The sequence below is a fragment of the Equus asinus genome, chromosome 2 (assembly GCF_041296235.1).
Source record: "Equus asinus isolate D_3611 breed Donkey chromosome 2, EquAss-T2T_v2, whole genome shotgun sequence".
Classification (NCBI taxonomy): domain Eukaryota; kingdom Metazoa; phylum Chordata; class Mammalia; order Perissodactyla; family Equidae; genus Equus; species Equus asinus.
Window position 1 is genome coordinate 49,649,986 of NC_091791.1, and position 22,825 is coordinate 49,672,810.

Consider the following 22,825-nt stretch of genomic DNA (forward strand, 5'->3'; position numbering starts at 1 on the left):
GTAAGATTGCCACAGATGTTATCTCAGCAACAATCTTCCTCAAGGAAAAAGGGGAAGATTGGCAACAGATGTTAGCTCAGGGTCACTCTTCCTCACCAAAAAAAAACACAACAAATGTTGGAGAGGATGTGGAAAAAATGGAACCCTCATACACTCCTGGCAGGAATGCAAACTGGTGCAGGCACTATGGAAAACAGTATGAGATTTCTCAAAAATTAAAAATAGAACTAGCATACGACCCAGCTATCCCACTACTGGGTATTTATCCAAAGAAATTGAAATCAACAATTCAAAGAGATCTATGCAGTCCTATGTTCATTGCAGAATTATTCACAATACTCAAGAAGTGGAAGCAATTCAAGTGCCCATCGACTGATGAATGGATAAAGAAGACGTAGTGTATATATATACAGTGGAATACTATTCAGCCATTAAAAAAGACAAAATCGTCCCATTTGCAAGAATACAGATGGACCTTGATGGTATGATGTTAAGAGAAATAAGCCAGACAGAAAAAGACAAACACCGGATGATTTCACTCTTATGTGGAAGATAAATAAATACATGGACAAAGAGAATAGATTAGTGGTTACCAGAGGGGAAGTGGTGCGGGGGGTGGGCATAAGGGGTAAAGGGGCACATATTTATGGTGACTGACAAATAATAATGTACAATTGAAATTTCACAATGTTATAAACTATTATGACTTCAATTAAAAAAAACCTTGAAATACACACTGAAATAAATGAGTCAAGAATAAAAAGTGAAATGGAAACAAACTCTCATTCACTCAGTAGAAACTTGCTTTATCCAAAAGTTAAGTGCAGAATACCTTCAAAGTATCTATCATATAAGAAAATAAAATAGTTTTCCTGAGCACGGAAGTCATGGGCATTTTTTCAGGTGAACATTTCCCCTGTAGGACGATGACATCAGATTTGGGCTGGGCAATTTTCATGGCAGAATTACAAAGAAGGTCCAAACTGACCCAGAGCTTCAGTCTGTTCCTTCGGATGACTGTCCTATTTCAGACCCTCACTTGGCCTGGATTCTTCACCTGGGATCATGTAGCCTCTCTCTCTCATGTAAGATTGATAAATAATTATGGTAAGTGCATACGTCACTTTTATAGCATTATTTAGTATTCACTTCCCAAACCAGGCCTTCAGGTAGTTGGCCTTGAGGAAGCCTTACCTCTGAGTAACTCTGGACAGCTTGCCTCATTCCATTCCTGATGGGAACCTATGACTAAATTCTACAAGCACTGGGAAAATGAAAAAAAAAAAAAAGGGTGGAATTAACGAGCGTTAAAATTGAAAGGAGCCTAGAGTTAACCCAATTCAAAACCTCCTGCCCCAATTTTTGCAAGTGAAAAACTAAAGAAATTGATGTTTTATGATAGGCAGTCTGGGGGTTGGAAAAAGTTGTTTGAGGACCCAATATGGCAGGTTTTCTCAGAGTAGGAAGATCTATTAGTTTTCTTTATACATGTATTACTTTTCTTAATTGGAACTGAAGCTGGGAATGGAATCTTCTAGGATGTGGAGAAAGAAAACAATATTGTTTTTCTCATTTCATCCTTCAAGCAACTTTTCGATTTATTGAATATTTATCAGTTATATGGACATGAGGGAATAACTAAAACCAAGGATTAAAGTGGATGAGACATTGACAGATCTCAAGTCTAGAATATTTTCCAATCAGGATCCAAGAGACCCCAACAAATAAAATCTCCTAATGTCTTAGAGAGGTACAGTCTGACAGCTCACGTCAATGGCTAGAGGGAGACGAAATCAGTTTTTCAGAAACCAACTCCGATAGCGTAATCCGAGAGACATCAAAATTCACGGGATAGAGACGCAAGTCCTATCAAGAGACCCAAGGTCAAAAACTAGGAGCTTGATATTGAAGAAGAAAAGTGAAACTGGCAGAAATCAAATCCATACTCCCGCCAAGTGGAAACAAGAAGTGAGTTTTTCAGTTTATTGGAAAAGTATGGGGAACATACACAGAGACATGCTCATATGTAGATATGTCACACCAGGTATCACCTTACTGGGTGTAGGAGACCTCAGGTCAAGTACCAGGTCTGGAACCACACTATAGCTGAGCCCCTCTATCTGTGACAGAGAAAAGGAATTAAGAAGTTTCAAAAAGAAGTGAAAAACCAGGTGTGAAACTTTGGGAAAATATAAAACACATATGTAGCATCTTAAAATTATGATTTATATACAAGATTAGGGTCCATGGAAACATCTGGAAAATATTTATGGACCATGCTTCTCATGAGGCTCAAGAAACTTTTTTTTTTTACTTTGGACTTGCAAATTGGAGCGGAAGAAACAGAGCAGATATGGAACTGGTGGGTTCTTTTTAGAGAACTTGAAGGCTGAATGTGCAGAAGGTGGTAAATAAATAAAAGAAAGGAACAAAGGGCAATGAAGAGGGCTAACATAAAAAAATTCTATCTTACATTTCCATTTAGAGATGGAAAGAATACTCCTGTAAAAAGTCAGCTGTACAAAGAGACTGAAAAAGAACTGATAAAAATTATAATCAGTAACAACTGATCATAACAGACAAAAACTACCATACAATGGGTTGTAGCATGAAAACTACATGCCAAACACATGTGAATCTCACAAACATAGTACCGAGTAAATGAAGCCAGACACAAAAGAGTACATATAGTCCATTTACAAAAAGCTCCAAAATAGACAAAACAAATCTTTGGCAGTCTGAAAAACTGTTATCCTTATAGGGGAGTAGTGCCTGGAAGGGATTACAAAGGGGTGTCTGGGATACTGATAATGTGCTGTTTCTTGATCTGGGTGCTGGTTACATACTTTGTGAGACTTCATCCAGCTGTACACTTAACAATATACGCACTTTTCTATATGTATTTTCTATGTCCATTAAAAATTTTAAAGCAGTATTTCCCATCTGTGTTCCATAGGACTCTTGCCTACAGAAACGTTATTATGAGGTTCTTCCACAAAAAAGTTTGGAGTTCCACAAGTTTGGGAAATGCTGTTAAATATATTCTCACTCTATAGACATCTCCATCAATGAGTTCGAACACAGCGACCCTCCCTGCCTGACCTTGGACTCACTCATGCTGTCCCTGTTCAAGCTTTTCTAAGGTTTCCTCCAGCCTCCAAATTTTAGTCACAACACAAACTTCGTGAAAGGATGTGGATCTGCACACACTTTATCCCCTGAATGGAACAAAACCACTTAGAGCAGACCCTCACTGTCATCAACCAGCCTGGATCAGCGGCGCCACCTTTTAAGGGAAGAGGGCACATTTAAAATAGGGTGCTGCTGGCTTTTTTGGATGCAGCCTCCCACCCTTGCACCCATGAATCCCAAAGCGGTCAGCTGGCACATTTCATGAAATTTGCAAATATAATACAGCAAAGGAATACAGAAAAGTAGATTTTCAAGTAGAGCTTTTTGCAACAGTGATTTGAGAATGCTCGAGTAATCTCAGGCTTCTCATAGGTTTCCAGCTCACAAATCAGTGTCTCCCAAATACTGGAAACCTATCACAAGTTGACTCTTACAATCACCTCATTTTTCTAGTCACTTATGTCAAAGCAAATCGGTGCTTCTTTACAACTTGCATTTCGCTTGCTCACAGTGGGGCAAATAGCTGCGTTCATTGATTCAGTCTCTTGCCTCTTTTCTCTTAAATTCTTTTCACTCTTCTTACCATGTGTGAGATTGTGGAATTTGAAGGCTGTCTCCATGCAGAAAAAAATAACAAGCAGTGTTTTGTGTTGTTATCATTAGGACATTTTCCACAACTTTAGTTATTTATTTAACTTGGTTTAATCAGGCAGCTGGTTTACTTTTGATTATTCATTTCTGCCAAGTTCTACAGTAAAAAAGAAAAAGAAAATCACCTAAATTCAGTTAATTACCTTTTTTTTTTTTTTTGGAGGGAAAGGAGAGATGCATCTTCAAACAACAAATAATTTGCCTGAAGCTGATCATTTCTCTTCCTGGCATCTGAACATCAAGTCTTTTCATTCTTTTTGCTATGATCCTAATCAGATATACCAACCACTGCTCCGTAATTATACAATGAGGGCAAGAGAAACTAGACAGAATACTCCAAACCAATGTCTTAAGCCAAGGCATTCATAATAACAGGGATCCTAATTATATTATATTGATTTCCAACAGGAGAATTAAATTATATATTTCAAAGAAAATCCAGAACAAGCTTATTAACATTGTGATGTCCAGTTTGGTGGGAAACCATTTGGATTGGAAAAGATAGCTTTCATGTCTCAAAGCATACTAAGACGACCATAATGCAAACACCAAATTATATCATGCTCTGTGGATAAATAGTAAACATGATTATATCTGAGACTGCAAAAGCCGTTAGAAAAAGAGAGAGAGAGAGAGAAGATAAAATAAAATTAAGAGAAAATTTTACAAATGTAACTGTCCCAGCCATGGTTATACAGTCTGAAGCCAAGTTGAAAAGGGTGTAATGAAATGACTGCTGGACTTGGTCTAGGTCCGAGATGCAGTAAGCAGTCTCACGAATAACATTTTACACGTATTTGCTCCAGAGCGAGGAAAAACATTACCCAAAGAACTACTAGCAAAGCAAGATCACTTAAGAGCAAAAATGCTTAAAGTTTTAATCAGAAAGAATTTCTAGTATTAGGAAAAATAATAAATTTCATGATTGGCTAATTCACGTTTATACAGCTAGCAACGATCGTACCTACCTCATTGAGGTCCTGCCGAGTTTCAAAAGCATCCTTTGGACAAACGGCAGTCCTCTGGTCTATTCTATAAAATACAAAGAAAAATTATTTCCATTTCAAAGAAACCTTTCAACAAAGTACATTGAAGGGCTACAGATCTGCTGTACCCGTCTTAAAAATTCTCAGTGGTGTCCCACCACCCATGGAATAAAATCCAGACTCCTTATAATGGTCTACAACACATTACAGTGTTCAAACTCTGCCAGCTTTCCTGGCCCCACCTCCTATCACTCTCACCATGGCCCCCTGTACTCCAGCCTCTCTGGCCTTGTCGCTGTTTCTTGAACACATAGTACTGGTTCCCTGTTCAAACCTTCACATGCGCTGTTCCAGACTGCTCTTCCCTCAGATCTTCATTCAGCTGTCTCTTCTCAGCGTGTGAGCATCAGCTCAGCTCCTACGTCACCTCCCAAGAAGGTGTGCCTGATCTCCCTAACTAGAAGTAGGCTTCCCTTCACTATCTCATTGTTCTAGATTTTCTCCTTAGTGCTCATCACTATCTGAAATGATACTGCTTATTTCCATTTCCACATTAAGATGTAAGCTCTAAGAAATCAGTGATTATGTCCATTTTCTACACTGCTGAATCTTCAATACCTAGAAAAATTCAATATTTTTTCATTCACTCAAACAAAAATTTGTTTTGAATGAATGAATGTGATCTGATACAATTGTTCACTGGAGACATTTGTTCACTGAAGACAGTTTTCGGAAATTTCATCCCATCCCTTAACTAACACAATAAATGTAACAGCAATTTCTGGGTAACGTGGCAAAGCTGGGTTTTGCCACTACATAGTTTCCAATAGAAAAAAAAAGGATTAGAAACAACGCAAATCTACTCTGAATCAATTTTCTTTAGTTTAAAAACAAAAAACCAAAACTCCACTGCTGGCAGATGCTCAGCTCTAAATCGTGATTTGTCAAATGCTATGCTCCAATAGCATCTATTACATAACATTCAAGTTTTTCTGCAGCAGTTTGCATGCTATTATATAATAAACCTATTAAATTATAGTTATTATCCTTATAAAAAAGGTCTGCTATCTTAATGAATAGAAGATTTAGTCAGTGTTAAGTCATTTATAAAAAGATTTTGGGACATAATCATTTACAGTTATTATTCTGCCTCAATTTGAGTCCTAAAGAAAACATATATGTCCTCTGAATGGTCAACAAGATTACTGATTTCTAAAAGCCATAATGCACATTTAGAAATGCCACAAGCCTACCTTCTTCAAAATATTCTTAGAAACGCAAAATTTTTTCAGTCCACGGCGTTGCTAACTGTGCAAACAATTTACTTCTAATGAAAAAAGTAAGGAGATGGTAAAACAAAATTGTGTTGGTCATACTGACGTCCATCACATCTGCACAAACAAGCACACCCCACCGGGGTGTGAGAGAAGACTAAGAGTCCCAACCATGCGATCAAGGGGCATCACTCAAGTGAGAGAAGAAAGTGAGGAAAAGACCACTGGCACACCCAATCCCATGTGCATCAATTCCCTGAGCCACAAACAGAGTGATCGCAGGGCTTCAGAAAATACAAAGCGGCTCTTTCCCGCAAAATGGGAGGAAGAGGGGGAAACCCTCTCAGGGATAGGGACTAATCCATCTTACCCAAGAACATCTTGAATGGCTCATAATTTCTTTGTAACCTACAGTGGTTTTCAAATTGTGTTTCCATAGAGTTATGGTAGCACCAGAAAAATGGAAGCGTGGTGTTCTTTAATGGAAAGAATATTTACCAGTTTATAGTTCTCAACCACAAATTTCTCTAGGGCTTTGGTGCCAGCAGAGGGTAAAGCACACACACAAGTAGCCAGCACTAATGGAAGAAAGCAGAAATAGGCTTTGTTAAAAAAATATAGTCTATATTATTGAGATGCAGAGAACAGCCTACATATAACATACTCACACGATCTTCCAGGAAAACTACTCATAATCTCCAGAAAGACCTCCAGATAAAGTCTGAGAAGAGTGGTCTAAGCATCAAGGGTGCTTTAATCGAATAGCTATCTGGATGTCCCCTATGTGCCTGGGACAGCGTTGGGGAGATAATAACACATAAGCAGCATATAGGCCTTTAGGAGGCTTACAATCTAGTGGAATCGTAAGCAGAGGATACAACTAACACCCAGCCCTGAGGCGATTTTAGTAAGTCAAATTCAGAGCAGAGCAAAGGAGCTGATATTGGAATGGCAGGGAAGAACTGGAGAGAGAGACAGAGAGACAATTTTCAAGGATAACAACAATCAAGAGGTCTTGGGTGTGGATTCAAAGTATGGAATGAAAGAGAGAGTAATCAAAATTATTGCAAAGTTTTGAGGCTGTGTGACAAGAAAGATGACAGGTGGTTTTTCTAATGGAGACAGAAAAATAGATGATTTTGGTGGGGAGAGGGGGAAACAGGCACAAAGAGAGGCAATTCATGAGTTTAGATTTAGATATTTGAAGCTTGAAGAGAGGCTGAAAGAGGAAAGTGAAAATGCCCGAGCAGGGCTCACCCTAGAACTGGGCACCGTACAGTGTGTTCAGCACAGCAAGGGTGGTGATGACGGGGGGACACAGCGATCCCAGGATCTGCCTCGGTTTTTTTCCCCACTGTGTGGCCAGAGCCTAGCAGAAGGCCTGGCACACGGCACACTCTCAGTATGTCTTTCAGATGGATGGATAAATGAAAAAACAGAAGGAACCAATCCAAGAATGACTTCTTGATCTACCGCTCACTAGGTGTGTACCCATGGGCAAGATATTAACCTCTTTCAGCCTCAGTTTCCTCCTCTGGAAAGTAACTGGCCAGTTAGGGGACAGAGGAAAGACAAGCCATGAAGAAAATACAGATGCATCACTAGGAGGTAAGAAGCTAACCAGAATAGCACTCTAAATACCAAAGAGAAAGAAGTTACAAGAAAGAAGGGCATCAAAAAGAAACTAACACTTCACCAGCCTTGACTACCGCAGGCTGGGAATGCGAGGCAGTTTACTTACAGCAGTTCATTTAATCTTCAGGCTAACCATATGAGATTAGCACTATTGTATCATTTGACCTAACAGGAGACAGGCAGTTAAATAACTTTATCTATTCATTAAACAAATTTTTATTAAGCACCAACTGTGTGGCAGGCACTGTTGTGAGTGTTGGGAATAAAGCAGTGAATAAAATGAAGTTCCTGGAGCCGGCGCCGTGGCCCAGTGGTTAAGTTTGCATGCTCCACTTCAGCCACCCAGGGTTTCACTGGTTCAAATCCTGGGCGCGGACATGGCACTGCTCATCAGACCACGCTGAGGCAGCGTCCCACATGCCACAACTAGAAGGACCCACAACTAAAATGCACAACTATGTACTGGGGGCATTTGGGGAGAAAAAGCAGAAAAAAAAAAAGAAGATTGACAACAGTTGTTAGCTCAGGTGCCAACCTTTAAAAAAAAAAGAAATGAAGTCCCTGCCCTCATGGAACTTACATTCTTGTGGAAGAAAAGAGAACCTAAAGAAATAAACCAGCATCTACAGTGTGCCAGACGCTAAGCATTATGGAGAAAAAGAAACCAAGACAAGGAGAACAGGAGGAGTGCCCAAGCTCACACCGCTAGAAAAGCTCAAAGTCATCTGGAGATAATGAGAATGACAGGGAGAAATAAAAGGCTACTGATTGATTGAAAAAGATAAAGGTCACAGCAGAAGAAAAAACAGAAATGGAAGCTAGCTTCTCATTAGAGAAGTTTAGCAATGAAGAGAGGAAAACCAGACAGTAGTTAGGTGTCTCCAACTCCCTTTTCCTTAAGACCCTTAAAGATACTGCTTGAACCCTTTACCATCCTGCCTGGAAGCAGGCCTAAACACAAAAACTGGGTCACACTGAAACACTCCCTCCACTTCCCTCACCTCCCTTCACCCAAACAATAGGAAAGTGGTCAACTCATCTCTATCACACGTGTGCTCCTGCAGAGGGCAACGATGAGTAGGCCAGTCAGAGCACTCTGCCAGCTTCAATACGACCCTGCCCTCTAGCCCAGGCGCAGGCAACGGGAAACGCAGCCTGGACTCCTCAGAGCCTAGTTATGGCTCCCAGCACTGATGAGAGTGTGACGCCTCCAAACAATACCACCACTATGCACCCCAGCCACCACCCACCACTCCCCCCTCCATCACCACCCACCATCACCACGCACCACCACCACTACCACTCCCCATCACCACCACCACCATGATATAATTCAAAATAAAAGCAGTTCTCAACAGAGAAACACAAAACTTAACTGTGTGCTGACATTAAAAGGACTTCTTCCTGCATTCTGTGACTGCAAAACTGTGGATAGCCCATTGAAGTGCAACTTTTCTAAAAATGTTTGGCGTTCCCACATGCTGGAACCCCAAAGCATGTGCTGAGCCAGACTGTAGGGTCATCCTGCAGTGGCCTTCCCTTGGGACATGTACTGGAATTCAAAACAGCAAAACGAACAAAGCATTAAGATATTTTTCTTGGCCTAAGGATAGTGTCAAACCACAGCTGTGATAATTTGTGAAGAAGCAGTATTTTCGTGTAGGATTTTGTATTTATACCAACATTTCAACTATCTCTAATTAAATTAGCAGATGAAGGTGTTTCCTATCTCAATGGAAAGCTTCCCCATCTATCCAATTGTTCATGGAAGACATCTGAGAGTTATCCGATGCTTTCTCCTTCCTCAAGTCCAGTAGCAGATTCATTACCAAGTCCTTCAAGCTTTTATCCCAATTAACTTTTGCATCTGTCCTCTCCTCCACCTCCACCACTCCAAGCTTAGGCCAAGCACCATCATCTGTCTTCTGGACTACCTCCCTGGGCTCCCTACTCCCCCTCCACCCTCCCCAAACCATTTTCCACATGACCATCTTGTCACTACCCTTCTGCACACTGCACTTAAAATAAAGACCAAATTTCTTAAAGTATCCTATGACATCCTAAAGGATTTAGCACCTGTCCACCTCTTCAACCTCAATTCATGTTCTTCTCCGTCTATGTGTCTCCGCTACACTGCACTGGCATTCTCTCAGTTCCTTGGATGCACCATGCTCCTTTCCACCTGAGGCCTCCGTGTGTGCTGTTCCTGTGCTCATAATGCTCTTCCCTGTCCACTTTCTCTCTTAATTAAATGCATTCATCCTTTAGACACCAGATAGCATGCAATCAAGTCTCCCTTTTGTATGTTCTGACTGTATTCTGATCTTCTACATCTGCTGTGTAGCATGACTCAGTCTCTAATTGTGTGTTTGTATAATTAGTTGATTGGCTCTTTCTCATGACGATATGCTCTATGGCGCAGGGGCCATGAGTCTTGCTTAACATTTTATCTCTAGAGTTAATCCTGGCATTTAGCACAGAGTAGGTACTCACATGTTTGTTAATGAAGTATTCCACCCAGGGTTATGGCCAGCTGCCAATTCTGGTATGTTCCTGAGAGTATACAATAGTTACAACAAAGTCACACTGTCTCCTCCACCTGGGGCCTGCTGGCGGGACTGGCAGGATGGGATGACTGCCCTTCCCACCAGCATATACAATTCTTCCCTAAGGAAGACTAGCCATGGCTTTCTAATGACATTAGAAAACCTGGGCAGAAAGAGTAAAAGGAGAGCATCCAACACACTTTCGGAGCGCTTCACGTAGAATCAGAACCTTAAAGTTGAACAGTGCCTACCATGGAGTGCTCTTAAGAGTTCAAGACATTCCACTGCATTAAACTGAGCCTCTGCACTAGAACGCAGCACGGATACAGCAATGCATACCCGGAAGACTGCCGGCTGGCTGGATGACGGTTGTTTCCTGAAACTCTTCTGAAAACAAAAGGTATATCCCAAGAGGACAACCGTCTGAGCAAAACATTCTTTATGTACAAACAATAGCTCTATATGCAGACACAGACAAGTTGCCAATGAATGCCAGTAATATTATTAGCAACAATAGCAACCCTCAATACCAGTGAATATAAAGTTCTTTTCTCTAGGGAGTCTAAGCTATATTAAAGACATTCTCTTATTGTTTTTTTTTTTAAACCAAATTTCTGTGCTAAAGGATTGAGGCCAAATATTGGGCAGCCAACTTCAAAGGTAAAGAAATTGAGGCACAGAGTTTAGAATGATTCCCGAGGGGACCACTGACAGAAAACAGAACTAGAAGTCCATGGATATTCATGAACCGACTTACCAACCCATGTATGTACTTCTCCAGGTCAGTGAACTCCCACAGAGGGGAGAAGGATCTCATGGCTAGAGGCAGAATATTGATCCCTAATAACACGCCCTCCCAGTAGCTGGGCCCCAAGCCACCCCCTTTATACTTCTCTGAATATTAGAATCAACCAGTATTATTAAAAGCAGAGATTTCTGGACCCCACGCTTACTGAATGAGAATTTCCAGAGGCGTGGACGGGTAACATGTATTTACTAAGCACTCCAAGGGATTCCTAACTGAGAAACATACTAAAGGTTCAGGGGCAACAACCTGGGAAGAGGCTAGTGGCTAAAGGACACAGGTGAGGGACTTCTATGAGTACAGGAGGGATCTGTGTTTCTGGCCTGGCCTCCTAGGGGACACATTCCAGAAGGGGGAAGGGCTGTGTCCCTGGGAACACTATGAGAAACTGCTAACACAAGGTGGCCGAGCCGCACTGGAATAGATACCGCTCCTCATCATGGTGGGCTGGAACAGAGCCCAGAAATAGCCCGAACCATGCCAGTGCCCAGAGAATGGGCGAGCAGTGAGTCAGGCTCACGAGGGGTGTCAGCACTGGGAGAGGGAAGGAGGTAGAGTCACAGGTGCGGTTCAAAACACCTCATGAACCAGAGAGGAAGAGTTCAGGAAGGGGTTCTGAGGACAGGAGATCCAGTGGGAGCAGAGGTCCTAATAATATATTGTTAATAATAATAATGCAGCACCTGGTTTGCCGAGCAGGCCACAAAGCACTTTGCTGGCATCGTCTCACTTACTCCATTCACGTAGTAACGAATTATCAGACACCTGTTCCCTGTGCCAGGCAGTGCTCAGCCCAGGAGGCTCAGCAGTCGCAGGAGATGCTTCAGCTCCGTGGGCAGTTCTGCTCACTTGCGTTATCCCCCCTCAAGCACCTGCCACGTCTCTTCACTTTTCTGCCTCAAGGTTTTGTGGGGCAGAGCTCGCTCGGTCAGCCTAGAAGCGTGGCAGTGTGACCTTCCCTGGGAGCAACCCTCCGCCAGCGGAGAGAGGAATGTGTGGAAAAACACTGCAGCCCCTCAACTTTCCGAGGGGTACATCTGAGGACTTTCAGTGAGGTGCCTCAGAGAGGCCCCAGGGGACTGAGCTCCAGTCGCCAAGAGCGGAAACCTCAGTTACACACCTGCTGTCAGCTCCTCTTCCCAGGGTCGCCTCCCTGTACCCATGGCCTCCTGGGAGGCTCTGCTTTCTGGAGGGACCTAATGTAAGAAAGTGAGCAATGTGACAAAGTAGACACAATCCCTGTCTTTCTGAAGCTAACAGTTAGAGACAGAAAACAATAATAATGACACAAATGAAGACTTAGTTCAGGGACAGACCCAGTGAAGGGCACCCCATAGATCACAAGTGACCATGGGGGAGGGTGGCTAATTTGAATGACAGGTGAATATTTGATGAATATTCAATACTTATTGCACTGGGCACTGTGATGTTACATCTGCTACTTGGCCTTCCAACACTCTAACATTTAAATTACGAATCAGGATAACTCTAGGAACAAAAGACTTCAAAAAGGCATAGAGGACTTGAGTAGGCATTAGTATTAAACAAGCCTAAATCCTACCTGTTCCTTGTTAAAGGTTTCTTTCTCTCCCAAAAGGAAAAAGTCACGAGTCTCTAATCTTCACCTGTCCTCTTCCTTCAACCTTCATGGCCACTCTCACCTCCCACATGGAGGATGCATTAGCCTCCAACATGTCTCCCTGCTTCTCCACAACACATAGTCCCTAGAGTGGTCTTTAAAAGATGTAAATCTGAGCATGTCATTCCTCTGTTCATAACTGCCAATGGCTTCCCTCTGGACTCAAAATCTCAAATCCACATGCTGGCTACCAGGCCCTGTGCAGTCTGGCCACTGTGAACCTTTCTCATGTCACCCAATACATTCTCTCTGTAGTTCGCTAGACTCCTGCCTTAGGGACTTTTGTCTCTGCCTTGAGTAAGCCAGCACCTCTGCACCTGATCCTGGAGTACATATGCTAGGATTCTCATTATCGTTCCATTTTAACACAAACACCAAATGCCATACATGCCTTCAACACAAACCTGTCCATACCTGGTCTTGGCACAAAAGGAACAGAACGTGAACCAGTCTCTGTCTGAGTGGCAAGGGTGAGCTAATGACTGAGAGGCAAGTCAGAGGAGCCCTGGTGCCCCCATGCTTTTGTCTTACTCAAGTTTGACACCAAACCCTTCTTTGTAGTTACCTTAACACTGATTCTCAATTCTCTTCTTCCATCAGTTCTAAGTTCTTCCCAGGCCCCCAAGTCACTCCAACACAGTACTGATTTCGTCTGCCCAGCACTTTTCATTTCCACTTCTGACAACCACCTCCCTTTCCCTAAAGGAACTAGCCCTCCACATGCACATCCCAAGGGCTCTATGGTGTGTGTTTGGATTTATTCAATAGGCTGGGTGTGGCCAAAATTGTTTTCATGTGTTGGTGTTAAATTCAAGGCGTTGTATAGGAAGCCTGTGAAATCTGGCCTTCCTCCTGCTTCCACCCCTTCTCAACCTTTCTCCTCTTGGACCCATCCCCATTTGAATGGGCCTGGGATTTCCTTTGTCCCTGATGTCTGCAGGGTCACAGGGGGTCTCTAGGTAAGAACACTGTGCTACCGGACCCCTGAGAGGCCTGCACTGCTCAAAGGCTATGAGAAGAGATTTTCTTCTCCTTTCATCCACAGAGTAAAACATTCAAAGAAGAAGTGTCTCAGACAAAAATTCTGGTTTTAAGCATCATCTGACCCTATAAAAATCACCTTTAATATTGCTTTCTGATCTCAACTGATCCAAACCATAAAAGCCACAGGTATCATTGAAAATGCCTTTTAAGTTTTCTCTAGTTAACAAAGATAAAAAATAAATCCATTCTCTCCTAATACTCTTCTAATATTCCTGTCTACCTCAAACTGAGATATGACAGTTCAAAAGAACACAGAATATAAAATTATTTAATATGATTTCAGACATTTTAACAAATTTATTATGGTTCAGAAAACCTATTTTTTTTCATCTATACATAATTTCTCCAATTACAAACTTAACAGGCTCTCAATGGGGGACAATTTGGAAAGCAAGAACAAAATATTTTTTAAATCACCCACAATCATCCCATCTGAAAGTAATCACTAATAAAGTATTGATTCATGTCTTTCCAGTATATGATTCTGTACATAATTCTATACTAAGCAAAAACAGGATCACATTGTAATACCGTTATGTAATTGCATTTTCCCCACTTATAAATAGATCATGAACATGTGCCCATGTTAATAAAGACTCTCGTAAAACATAGTTTTAAATATCCATCATGCTGATTGGCTTTTCTCGTGGGGGTGGTGATATACCCCCTAGGGAGCACTTAGGAAATTTGGGGGGAAGTTATTTGTGATTGGCACAGAGGCTGGTGAAGCCTACTGGCATTCTGTGGGCTAGAGCCAAAGGTGCCAGAGTCCCTGAGACGTGTGGGACAGCCCCATACCACCAAGAATTGTTGCATACTTTGCATGACTTCCAAATGCCCCCTGGGAATGTTAGAGCCAGAGGCAATGTGCCTTCAGCACTATCTGAACCAGAAAACTCTGACAGCTAGTGGATGAAACAGAAATATCTAGAATACACAAGTATGGAGGAGGAGATTGGATTGAATTGTCTCAAACCATTCTATGATTCCATCACACACAGAGATCCAGCCACACGACTTCCTATCTAATTCTCTCAGAGTTATCATCCATTGTATTCCCATCTTCTTCCATGATCAAATAACTGAAAAATTTATATTCTGTTTCATTTCAGTTTACCATTTTAAATCCTATACCTAGACAGATTTTACCCTTAACCACAAACCAAGGAAACTCTAATGGAAATACATAAAAATATTTTTAAATGAGTCTTATTACAGCATTATCTACAAATATAAATCCTAGAAATAACCAAAACACCCAATAACTTGGAATTAGTTAAATAAATGATGATATGTACATAGAATGGAATATTTCACAGCCATTAATATTTTAGAATATTTCATAATATGGAAAAATATAACATTAAGTGAGACAAACAAGTTATACAGAAGTGTGTCTCTAGTATTTCATATATATATGAATATACAAAAAAAATCCAAAACATGTTCTTATCTAGCATTGATTAAGGATAAAAGAAAAAACAAAGGGGGTGGGTGAGAGCTGGGTGTGTCACTATATATGATGTGTGTATGTGTGTGTGTGGTATTTAACATAAGTCTTGAAAAGGAATAACCTGTTGAGAAACACTATGACAGAAGTAATGGAGTAGCCATTGCTTCACTGGGAAGATGAGGAATGGCCCATTCCTGTGGCTCAGAAACGCTGACCACTCAATCAGCTGGTCAAAGTCCTAAATTAGATTTAAGTTTATACACACTCTTTCCCCTATAACCATTATTGAAATTTCTCTCTTAAATCTATTCCAAGTTAGGTCAAAAAACTTTTAAAGTTGTTGAGAAGCTAAGGACAAAGTTTTTTATTCAATCTCCTAGAAATATTATTTGTAACACAGGGCTAAATGACACCAAAGGTTGTAAAACATGTTTCTTATAGAAAATTGTATGTTAGAGTATTTGTTATAGAAAATCAAATTTGTTCCTCTTAGCCATAAATGAACTTACCAGTCTTGTGATAATTAACCCACTTCTCTGTTACTCAGCTTATGTATAAAGATTGTATAATCAGAGTGCATTCTCGTCTAGCTTTATATGGGGTCTACTTAAAACAAATAGTGCTTCTAACAGATTCAGGAAGCTCTTTCATATGTAATTCTTTTTTTTTATTAATGCCTTAATTATTTTTTAAAGATTTTATTTTTCCTTAATCTCCCCAAAGCCCCCCAGTACATAGTTGTATATTTCTTAGTTGCTAGTCCTTCTAGTTGTGGCACGTGGGTCACCACCTCAGCACGGCTGGATGAGCAGTGCTAGGTCTGCATCCAGGATCCGAACCAGCAAAACTATGGGCCACGGAGCAGAGGGCACAAACTGAACCACTCGGCCATGGGGCCGGCCCCCACAACTCTTTTCTATGCCCACTTTAAAATGGTAACAACAACATAAAAACATACACTACAGTGGTAACAATGGTTATATCTGGGTGGTAAGATTACAAGAAATTTTCATTTCCTTGGAATTTTCTGTATTTTCCTAAATAACCATGTTTCACTTGTTTTATTTTTTTTTTAAATGGACATCTGTTTCCTTTTATCTTTATGCCTAATCATTGTCCAGTGAAAGTGCTAACAATCTGTCAAGTGACCAAGGGCAGATTCATTTTTTTGAAAAAAAAAAGAGAGTTTCATTCCCAGAATAATCAAGTGTGGGCTTTTTTTAAATCAGCAGTTTAAGGATTTGGTGTTGGATTTTTTTGTGCTCTATAGCAGGGAGGGGGAATTATTTTTATCTGTGACTGCAAGAGCTGGTATTATTAAGCTAAAGTCTTTCCATAGCTAATCCTTTAAACATCTAGAGTGTTGAGCATTTTCAGTGTTAGAGGCAGAAGGGGTCTTAGAAATCATGTGACCTAAACCCTGGTTAGACAGGGGACTCACGGATTTGAGTGAAGTGACCAAGGTCACCTCATAGATACGAGATAAGTCCCTGCATTTCTTAATTGGAATGTTCTTTCCATTCCACCAGATGGTTTCTGCACCCATGGGGGTGGAGACAGGATGGGGGAAGGAAGGAGAGCCCTCACTATATGGCTCCTTTCCTATGCAGTATACCTAAAAGTAAGCTATTTTAGAACATACTCATTACCCAACAATATTATCAGGGAGTGTCAAAACATTGTCAAGACAAGCTTTTTTTTTTTTTTCCAATCTCTACTTCATCCCCTGCCCCCTCACACACACACACACACAGAAACACACACACACACACACACAAACCCTAAGAGCACACTAATGAGAAAGAATAACACGCAACATACAGAACTCTTGCTCTGGTACAGTCCAAGACAGTAAATCTTCTTCTGCATTATTGAAAATCTCTGGGTGCTCGTTCTCTTACGCATTCTTTCTCTTTTTAGCAGAACTCATTAAGACTCTGCTTACTTCCATGAAAAACATTTAAATAAGAAACAGTTTGTCTATCTCAAAACAAAAGATGAAAGGATTTATTCCCCATGGAAAAGTTGCTGCCAACAAAACTTCCTCTTTCCACAGAGCAACAAAGCTTCTGCTTTCATCTGGAACGTCACAAAGAGAGTCAAAGCCATCAAAGACCATTATCCTTACTCATACCCCAATCTTCCACTCGCTCTAACTGGGGACTTTCAGATGAAGAGGCTAATGAACTCCAATTTGCAAATGTAATCACCAACTTAATTAGTAGCCACACAGTGCTATAGAATAGCTCCTGTTTATACAGACAAGGTCTTTAATGACATTAAAGGTTTAATGCTATCATAAATTTTGTTACAATATTTTAAACACAAGTGAGTTAATCATTCTCACAAGTTAATTTACTTAACTGGATAAGAAATCCTGACTTTACTAGTATTCTCTTACATCCATAAATTCCCCTTTGTCATATCTGAAGGTTTACAGGATTGGCACTGACTTTAGCTATAAAAATCAATCAAACTGATGCATATTTTTCAAGTGACTGCTCTAAACAGATTGATGGTACACTTGTCTTGGTTCTATTTCAAGGGGAGTGAGGGCTTAAGCAAATCGGAGCCTCACTGGGTGTCAAACTAGAAAATGAGAGGGTTGTATCAAATGATTACTAAGCCTTCATTCCTGCTCTAACAGCAGTTCTACAATGTTACATGTTTTGAAAAGCTCTAGGTACCGAGCACGCCAGGGTAGAGTAATATGCAGCCCCTCCACTTAGACGCACTCAAAATCTAAGTTAAAACGTAAACACGTCATCTGGAAAAAGGAGGCACTGAGACGTTTTGAGCCATCACCTTATTAGGGCTTAGCTGAAGGCCTCCAGAGTCCCAGGATGAGCAGTTGCTGGGAAGAAAAGGATTGAAGTAGGCACTATAAATCAAATGCCTATAGGAGCCAGGCAAAGAATGTAAATAAATGAGATTTGGATGGGAATTGTGAAAAACTGGAAAGCTGCTCCTCAGCTCCAGCTAATTGTTGCCTTGTAGAATGTAGGCCTTGCATTATCCCATCTTCAGATTTTTCAAAAGAATGCCAAAAATCTGTTAAACTTTCCAATTATTAAATATTGAATCAAAATATTTTAAAATATTCCAAAAACCAAATATATCTGTACACTAGATACACCTGCAGGACACCAAACTTGAGATCTCTGATGTGGGGCACTGTATTGCCAAGGAATATAACATACGGATGAGGGGGGGATGGCAAATAGGAAGGATGCAACAGAGGGGGCTAAATTGAAATCTTGGCTCTACTGAGTGAATTCAGAAGAGCAAGCAAACTTGGAGGTAAGAAGAGGTTTGGATGGCGGTTCTAGTATACATACCCTGGAACTTGGGCGGAAACATTCATAGGCCTCCCTGAGGCTCATCCACAGACACAGATAAAGGCTCCTTGTGCCAGAAAGAGCTGAAGATACAATGTGCTCTGAGAGCTGAAGTTATGATGCTATTTCTCCCTGGCATGCATGAAAAGATCAATACCCAACCCCATGGCATAATCAGTTCCAAAATCTCACTTCTACACGGATAGATTCATTCTCTGAAGATTATTCCTTCAAGTCTCACTTAAATGACATGTGACCCCCTGATGGCTCCTCACTGCAGAAAGATCTTTCTTCCCTTTCTCAAAGTGTTCATTATGCTAATAACATTCTCCCTCCATCCCCTAGAAGGTGGCATTTTACACCTGCTAAGATTTAGCCTGGCTTCTTCCACCACTTTGACCCAGACGTAGGTCTGGCGTGTCCTGTTACAGTATCAAGTCTCTATCAAGATCCCATTGGGCACAATATGCCTGAACCCGGCCATATGCTGGCTTCAAACGGAAGAGGGATGTTATCAGGAATGTGAACTACCTGACTCAAAGTTGTTTTTAGCCTCAGATCTCATTTCACCGGTTCATCAAATTTCACAATCCCTGTAATATTTTGAGATGAGTTTTTTTTAAGTTCCATTAGAATGTCCCTGGGTGACGCCACCATGGTTGTGACAAATAACTCTGTAGTTTAAAGGTTACCAGCCCAATCTAAATACTAAATTTAATTACCAGACATAACTGGCCTAACAACACTCCTGATCTGCAACTTAACACCGAATCCTGTGATTGCCAACACTGATGCATGAAGTATTCTGAGATGCTACTCGCTCAGAAAGCTAGACCCTGTAAAAGTAAAGCATGGAAGCCAGCAGGAAAAAAGAAGAAAAGAACAGCAAGATATTTGGGGTCCTGTGGAGGTTTGCTAAGGTATAGAGGAAGAGAGACCTGTTTTTACAAAAAGTGGCCAATCTCTTGGGAAAGGACAAGCCTGACAATGAAGCAGGCTGTCCAGGGACCCGCATCTGGCTCCTTTCTGACAGGCAGAGGAGGTCTAGGAACCTCCTAAAATTTCACACAAGCTTTGGTGTGTATGTGCATCTCTCTTTGTCTGAAGAAAGGCGCCATGGATCTCTGAGAAACTTAATAAAACTGTAACTCCCCACTCCCAAACCTAAGAGTTGCTGCCCTATACGGCTCCTCATGAGGATGAGTCTCTAATTCAATACTCTTAGCTCCTTCTTAGTCATATGTGAATGATTCCCACCACGGAATCCTTCTAAATTTCTGACTTAACCTCTGATAACAGTAATATTACCATTTACCTTCCCTACAGTAGACGGGATATAAAGTGGTTTTAAGTTTACCGAACATTAAACATCTTTGGGAAGGTTAACTGCTAATACCATTTTTCCCCATCAGCCTCTGTGGAATATCCACCTCAAAGGGCTACCCTGCATTCCATACACAAATATGATTCAGTTTGTTTTCATTTTGTTTGGCCTTTTTTACTGTTTTGAAATATGCATGGGAATATAGTCAGTCTTATTCTAGGTGAGAGAGGCAGTTACCAGTCTGGTAGGGGGAGACAAGGCCATTGCTTAAATTGGTTCTAGTCAGCCTAAAACAGTTTTATTACAATAAGGCCTCAAATAGGAGGGAGAATGTCCTGATCAGCAAAGAAATGACAAGGCTGAGTCCTACCTGACCTGAGGTCGAGTAAGAATAAACAGACAAGACATGCGAACCTGTCAGCAAGGTAACAAAAGCGCCCATGAATCCAGCTGGATAGGGGATCATCTTACTTTTAGGGTTGCCTCCAACCCTTCGGGGCTCTATGATTCTAAATTTAATATTTTGGATATTTTAAAGCACAATTGCATAGCAAAGCCACTCTTCTCTGTAGTTGTTGATTCATTTAGACTGTGCCACCTTGAAAAAATTGCTAAAGGTCATGCTCAGAAGCACAGCACTCTTTCCACTAAGTGAGGGCTATGATTACACTGTACACAAGATCCTACAAAGACAGCTGACACAACTAGCGGCTGAATTCTTTCTTCTGTTTATTTCCAGAAGAGACTTTCCACAGACAGCTGCAATGCCAGGCTCCCATCAGAATGCCATGCCAACCTTGCTGCAGACAGCTTTCCACCCACGTCCTTGCCCTGGACCCAGGGCTGTCTCCAGCAGGTCTAGCAGACCAAAGAGGCCAGCCCCAGGCTACTTCAGGGCTTAAGGACAACACTTGGATCAGCACAGAAGCCACACTTGCTATGGCATAATCAGACATTTGTAGGTTCAAATTCTGGCTCAAAATTTGTGTAACATCAGGCAAGAGCTGCAATGTCTCTCAGCCTCAGGCTCCTCCTCCATAAAATGGGGATATGAGTGCCCACTTTATGAGGAAGTGGGGAAGGCTAAATGGGATAATATGTGAAAAGCAAGTGGCTTGATTTTTATACTGTCCTCACTAATTATCATTATTACAAAGGAAAGCCTAATCATCTCTGGTATGGAATGAAAGAAAACAAAATTAAATCAGCATTTCTCTCCAAGGGCAGGACTGTCTCCACTCCTCTCTGAGCCTTAAGGCTGATTATCTTCAAACTGAAGACAGAGAAAGTAGGTTATTTACATTTCTCTTAAACTCAGACTCAATGATACTCCTTCTAGGCCCCTTTAAGCAGCTTCTCCGACTATAAGGAGTGCCAACAAAAGTTAGAAAGCCTTGACTCTTGTGTCGGGGTGGCAAGCACAGGGAAACGAACCCCAGACACAGTGCAATTTCCAGCAACAAAGGACTCACCTTGGTTGAAGCCGCACTGTTTCTTGGCACCTGAAAGTGTGGTTCTGTGGACTCTCGTGAGCTGGCGTTCCTGCTCTCCCCCGACACTCCGACTGGCTGGGCACCGCATGTTCTGTCTCCTGCAAGAAGAAACAGCAAAAGTAGATGAGCTATCAGCAGCCATCAGTTTCACAGTGTCCTTCAGCTAGGGGGTGGGTCTCAGAGCAGCAGAGCAGCAACATGTAACACACTCTACCGACTGTAGTAAGGGAAGGGGGCCAATGAGTCACCTGAAATTTAAAAAGCCTCTATTGGCCAGTTGCTGCAGAATAACAGAATAAAGAAAAATAAATAAAAACAATGTTCTAAAGATATGATAGCCATGCCTTAAAAGTTTTACAGACATTAAAAATGATGTTATAGGAAGATATTTAATGGACAGATCTGAAAATAGAATTTCTAGAACAATGTTTATAGTATAGGTTCATTTTTGCAAAAACAAACATATGTACCAGTGTTCACACACACATGCATGGATTGGGGTAATGTGAACCAAAATCTTAACAATGACTAACTCTGAGATGTCATTTCCTTTTTTTTCTTTTTTGGGACTCATCTATATTTTTTACAATAAACATACATTATTCTTGTAATAAGAAAGAAATTTAAGTTAATCTGAAAACTAAGGAACAAACCATTTTTATAAATTCCAAATCCCAAGCATGCTTGATCTCTCTCTCCTTCTCCCTCTCTCCCTCTCCCCCTCTTTCTCTCTCTCTCTCTCATACACACACACACACACACACACACACGCACGATTGCTATTAGCTACACGGCATCCAAAGAAGTCACCACATTGGTCACACCATGATGAAATCTACTCATTAATTTAGAGAAACCTCAGAATGATAAACTCTCTAGAGAACAGCATAAACACACCCAAGCTAAAACAAATCTGGATTGAACACATGGACACACACACACCAAAAACGAAAGATTTATATGTGCTCAGCAGTTCAACCACTGCAGCCTTTGAGCCGTGCCAAACCTCTAACTGACAAATCTTCCTTTGGATAAAATAGCTCCTCTTTACCTGATAAATGAAATACTAAAACCAAAATCAATGAGAAATTCAGTAAAGCAATACGGCTACAGTCACACAGTCAAAATATTTAAGTGAAGCAGTGAATTTGGGTCGAACTGTGCAGGTATATGGTGGTGGCCATACAGACCCAGCTCTTCTATCAGGGGTGTGCGCTGAAGCCAGCACAAGTGTCAACACGTCAGGTGCCTCAGAAGTCATTTCTCCAAAATAACATAATAATTTGGTGGGGTTTTTGCCAAGTAGTCATCACAAGCTTCTAAAACAAAATCATATGAATGCCTTCCTATCAGAGGGCTAAATAGGGAAGGGGAGCAGAGCTGAGGAAAAGGAATGAAGGAGGCCTACCCAGTTCCTGTCTTTAATTCCATTTTTCAAAGCCTCTGGCTTCAGGCAAGCAGACCCTCCAGAAGAAAGGGTTCCATTACTATACAATAGTTTCCAA

General features: G+C 41.1%; 1 protein-coding gene across 10 annotated transcripts in view; it reads right to left on the reverse strand.

Annotated features, from left to right (window-relative positions):
* Window positions 1–22,825, reverse strand: part of FAM13C (family with sequence similarity 13 member C) — a 118,168-nt gene that overhangs the window by 55,070 nt on the left and 40,273 nt on the right. For all 10 annotated transcript variants that reach the window (XM_070488081.1, XM_014833392.3, XM_070488087.1 and 7 more), the window contains 2 exons: window positions 21,300–21,418; window positions 4,752–4,815 (listed from right to left, as the gene is read on the reverse strand). In XM_070488081.1, coding sequence (XP_070344182.1) covers window positions 4,752–4,815; window positions 21,300–21,418 — 183 coding nt within the window. The remainder of the gene's footprint in view (window positions 1–4,751; window positions 4,816–21,299; window positions 21,419–22,825) is intronic.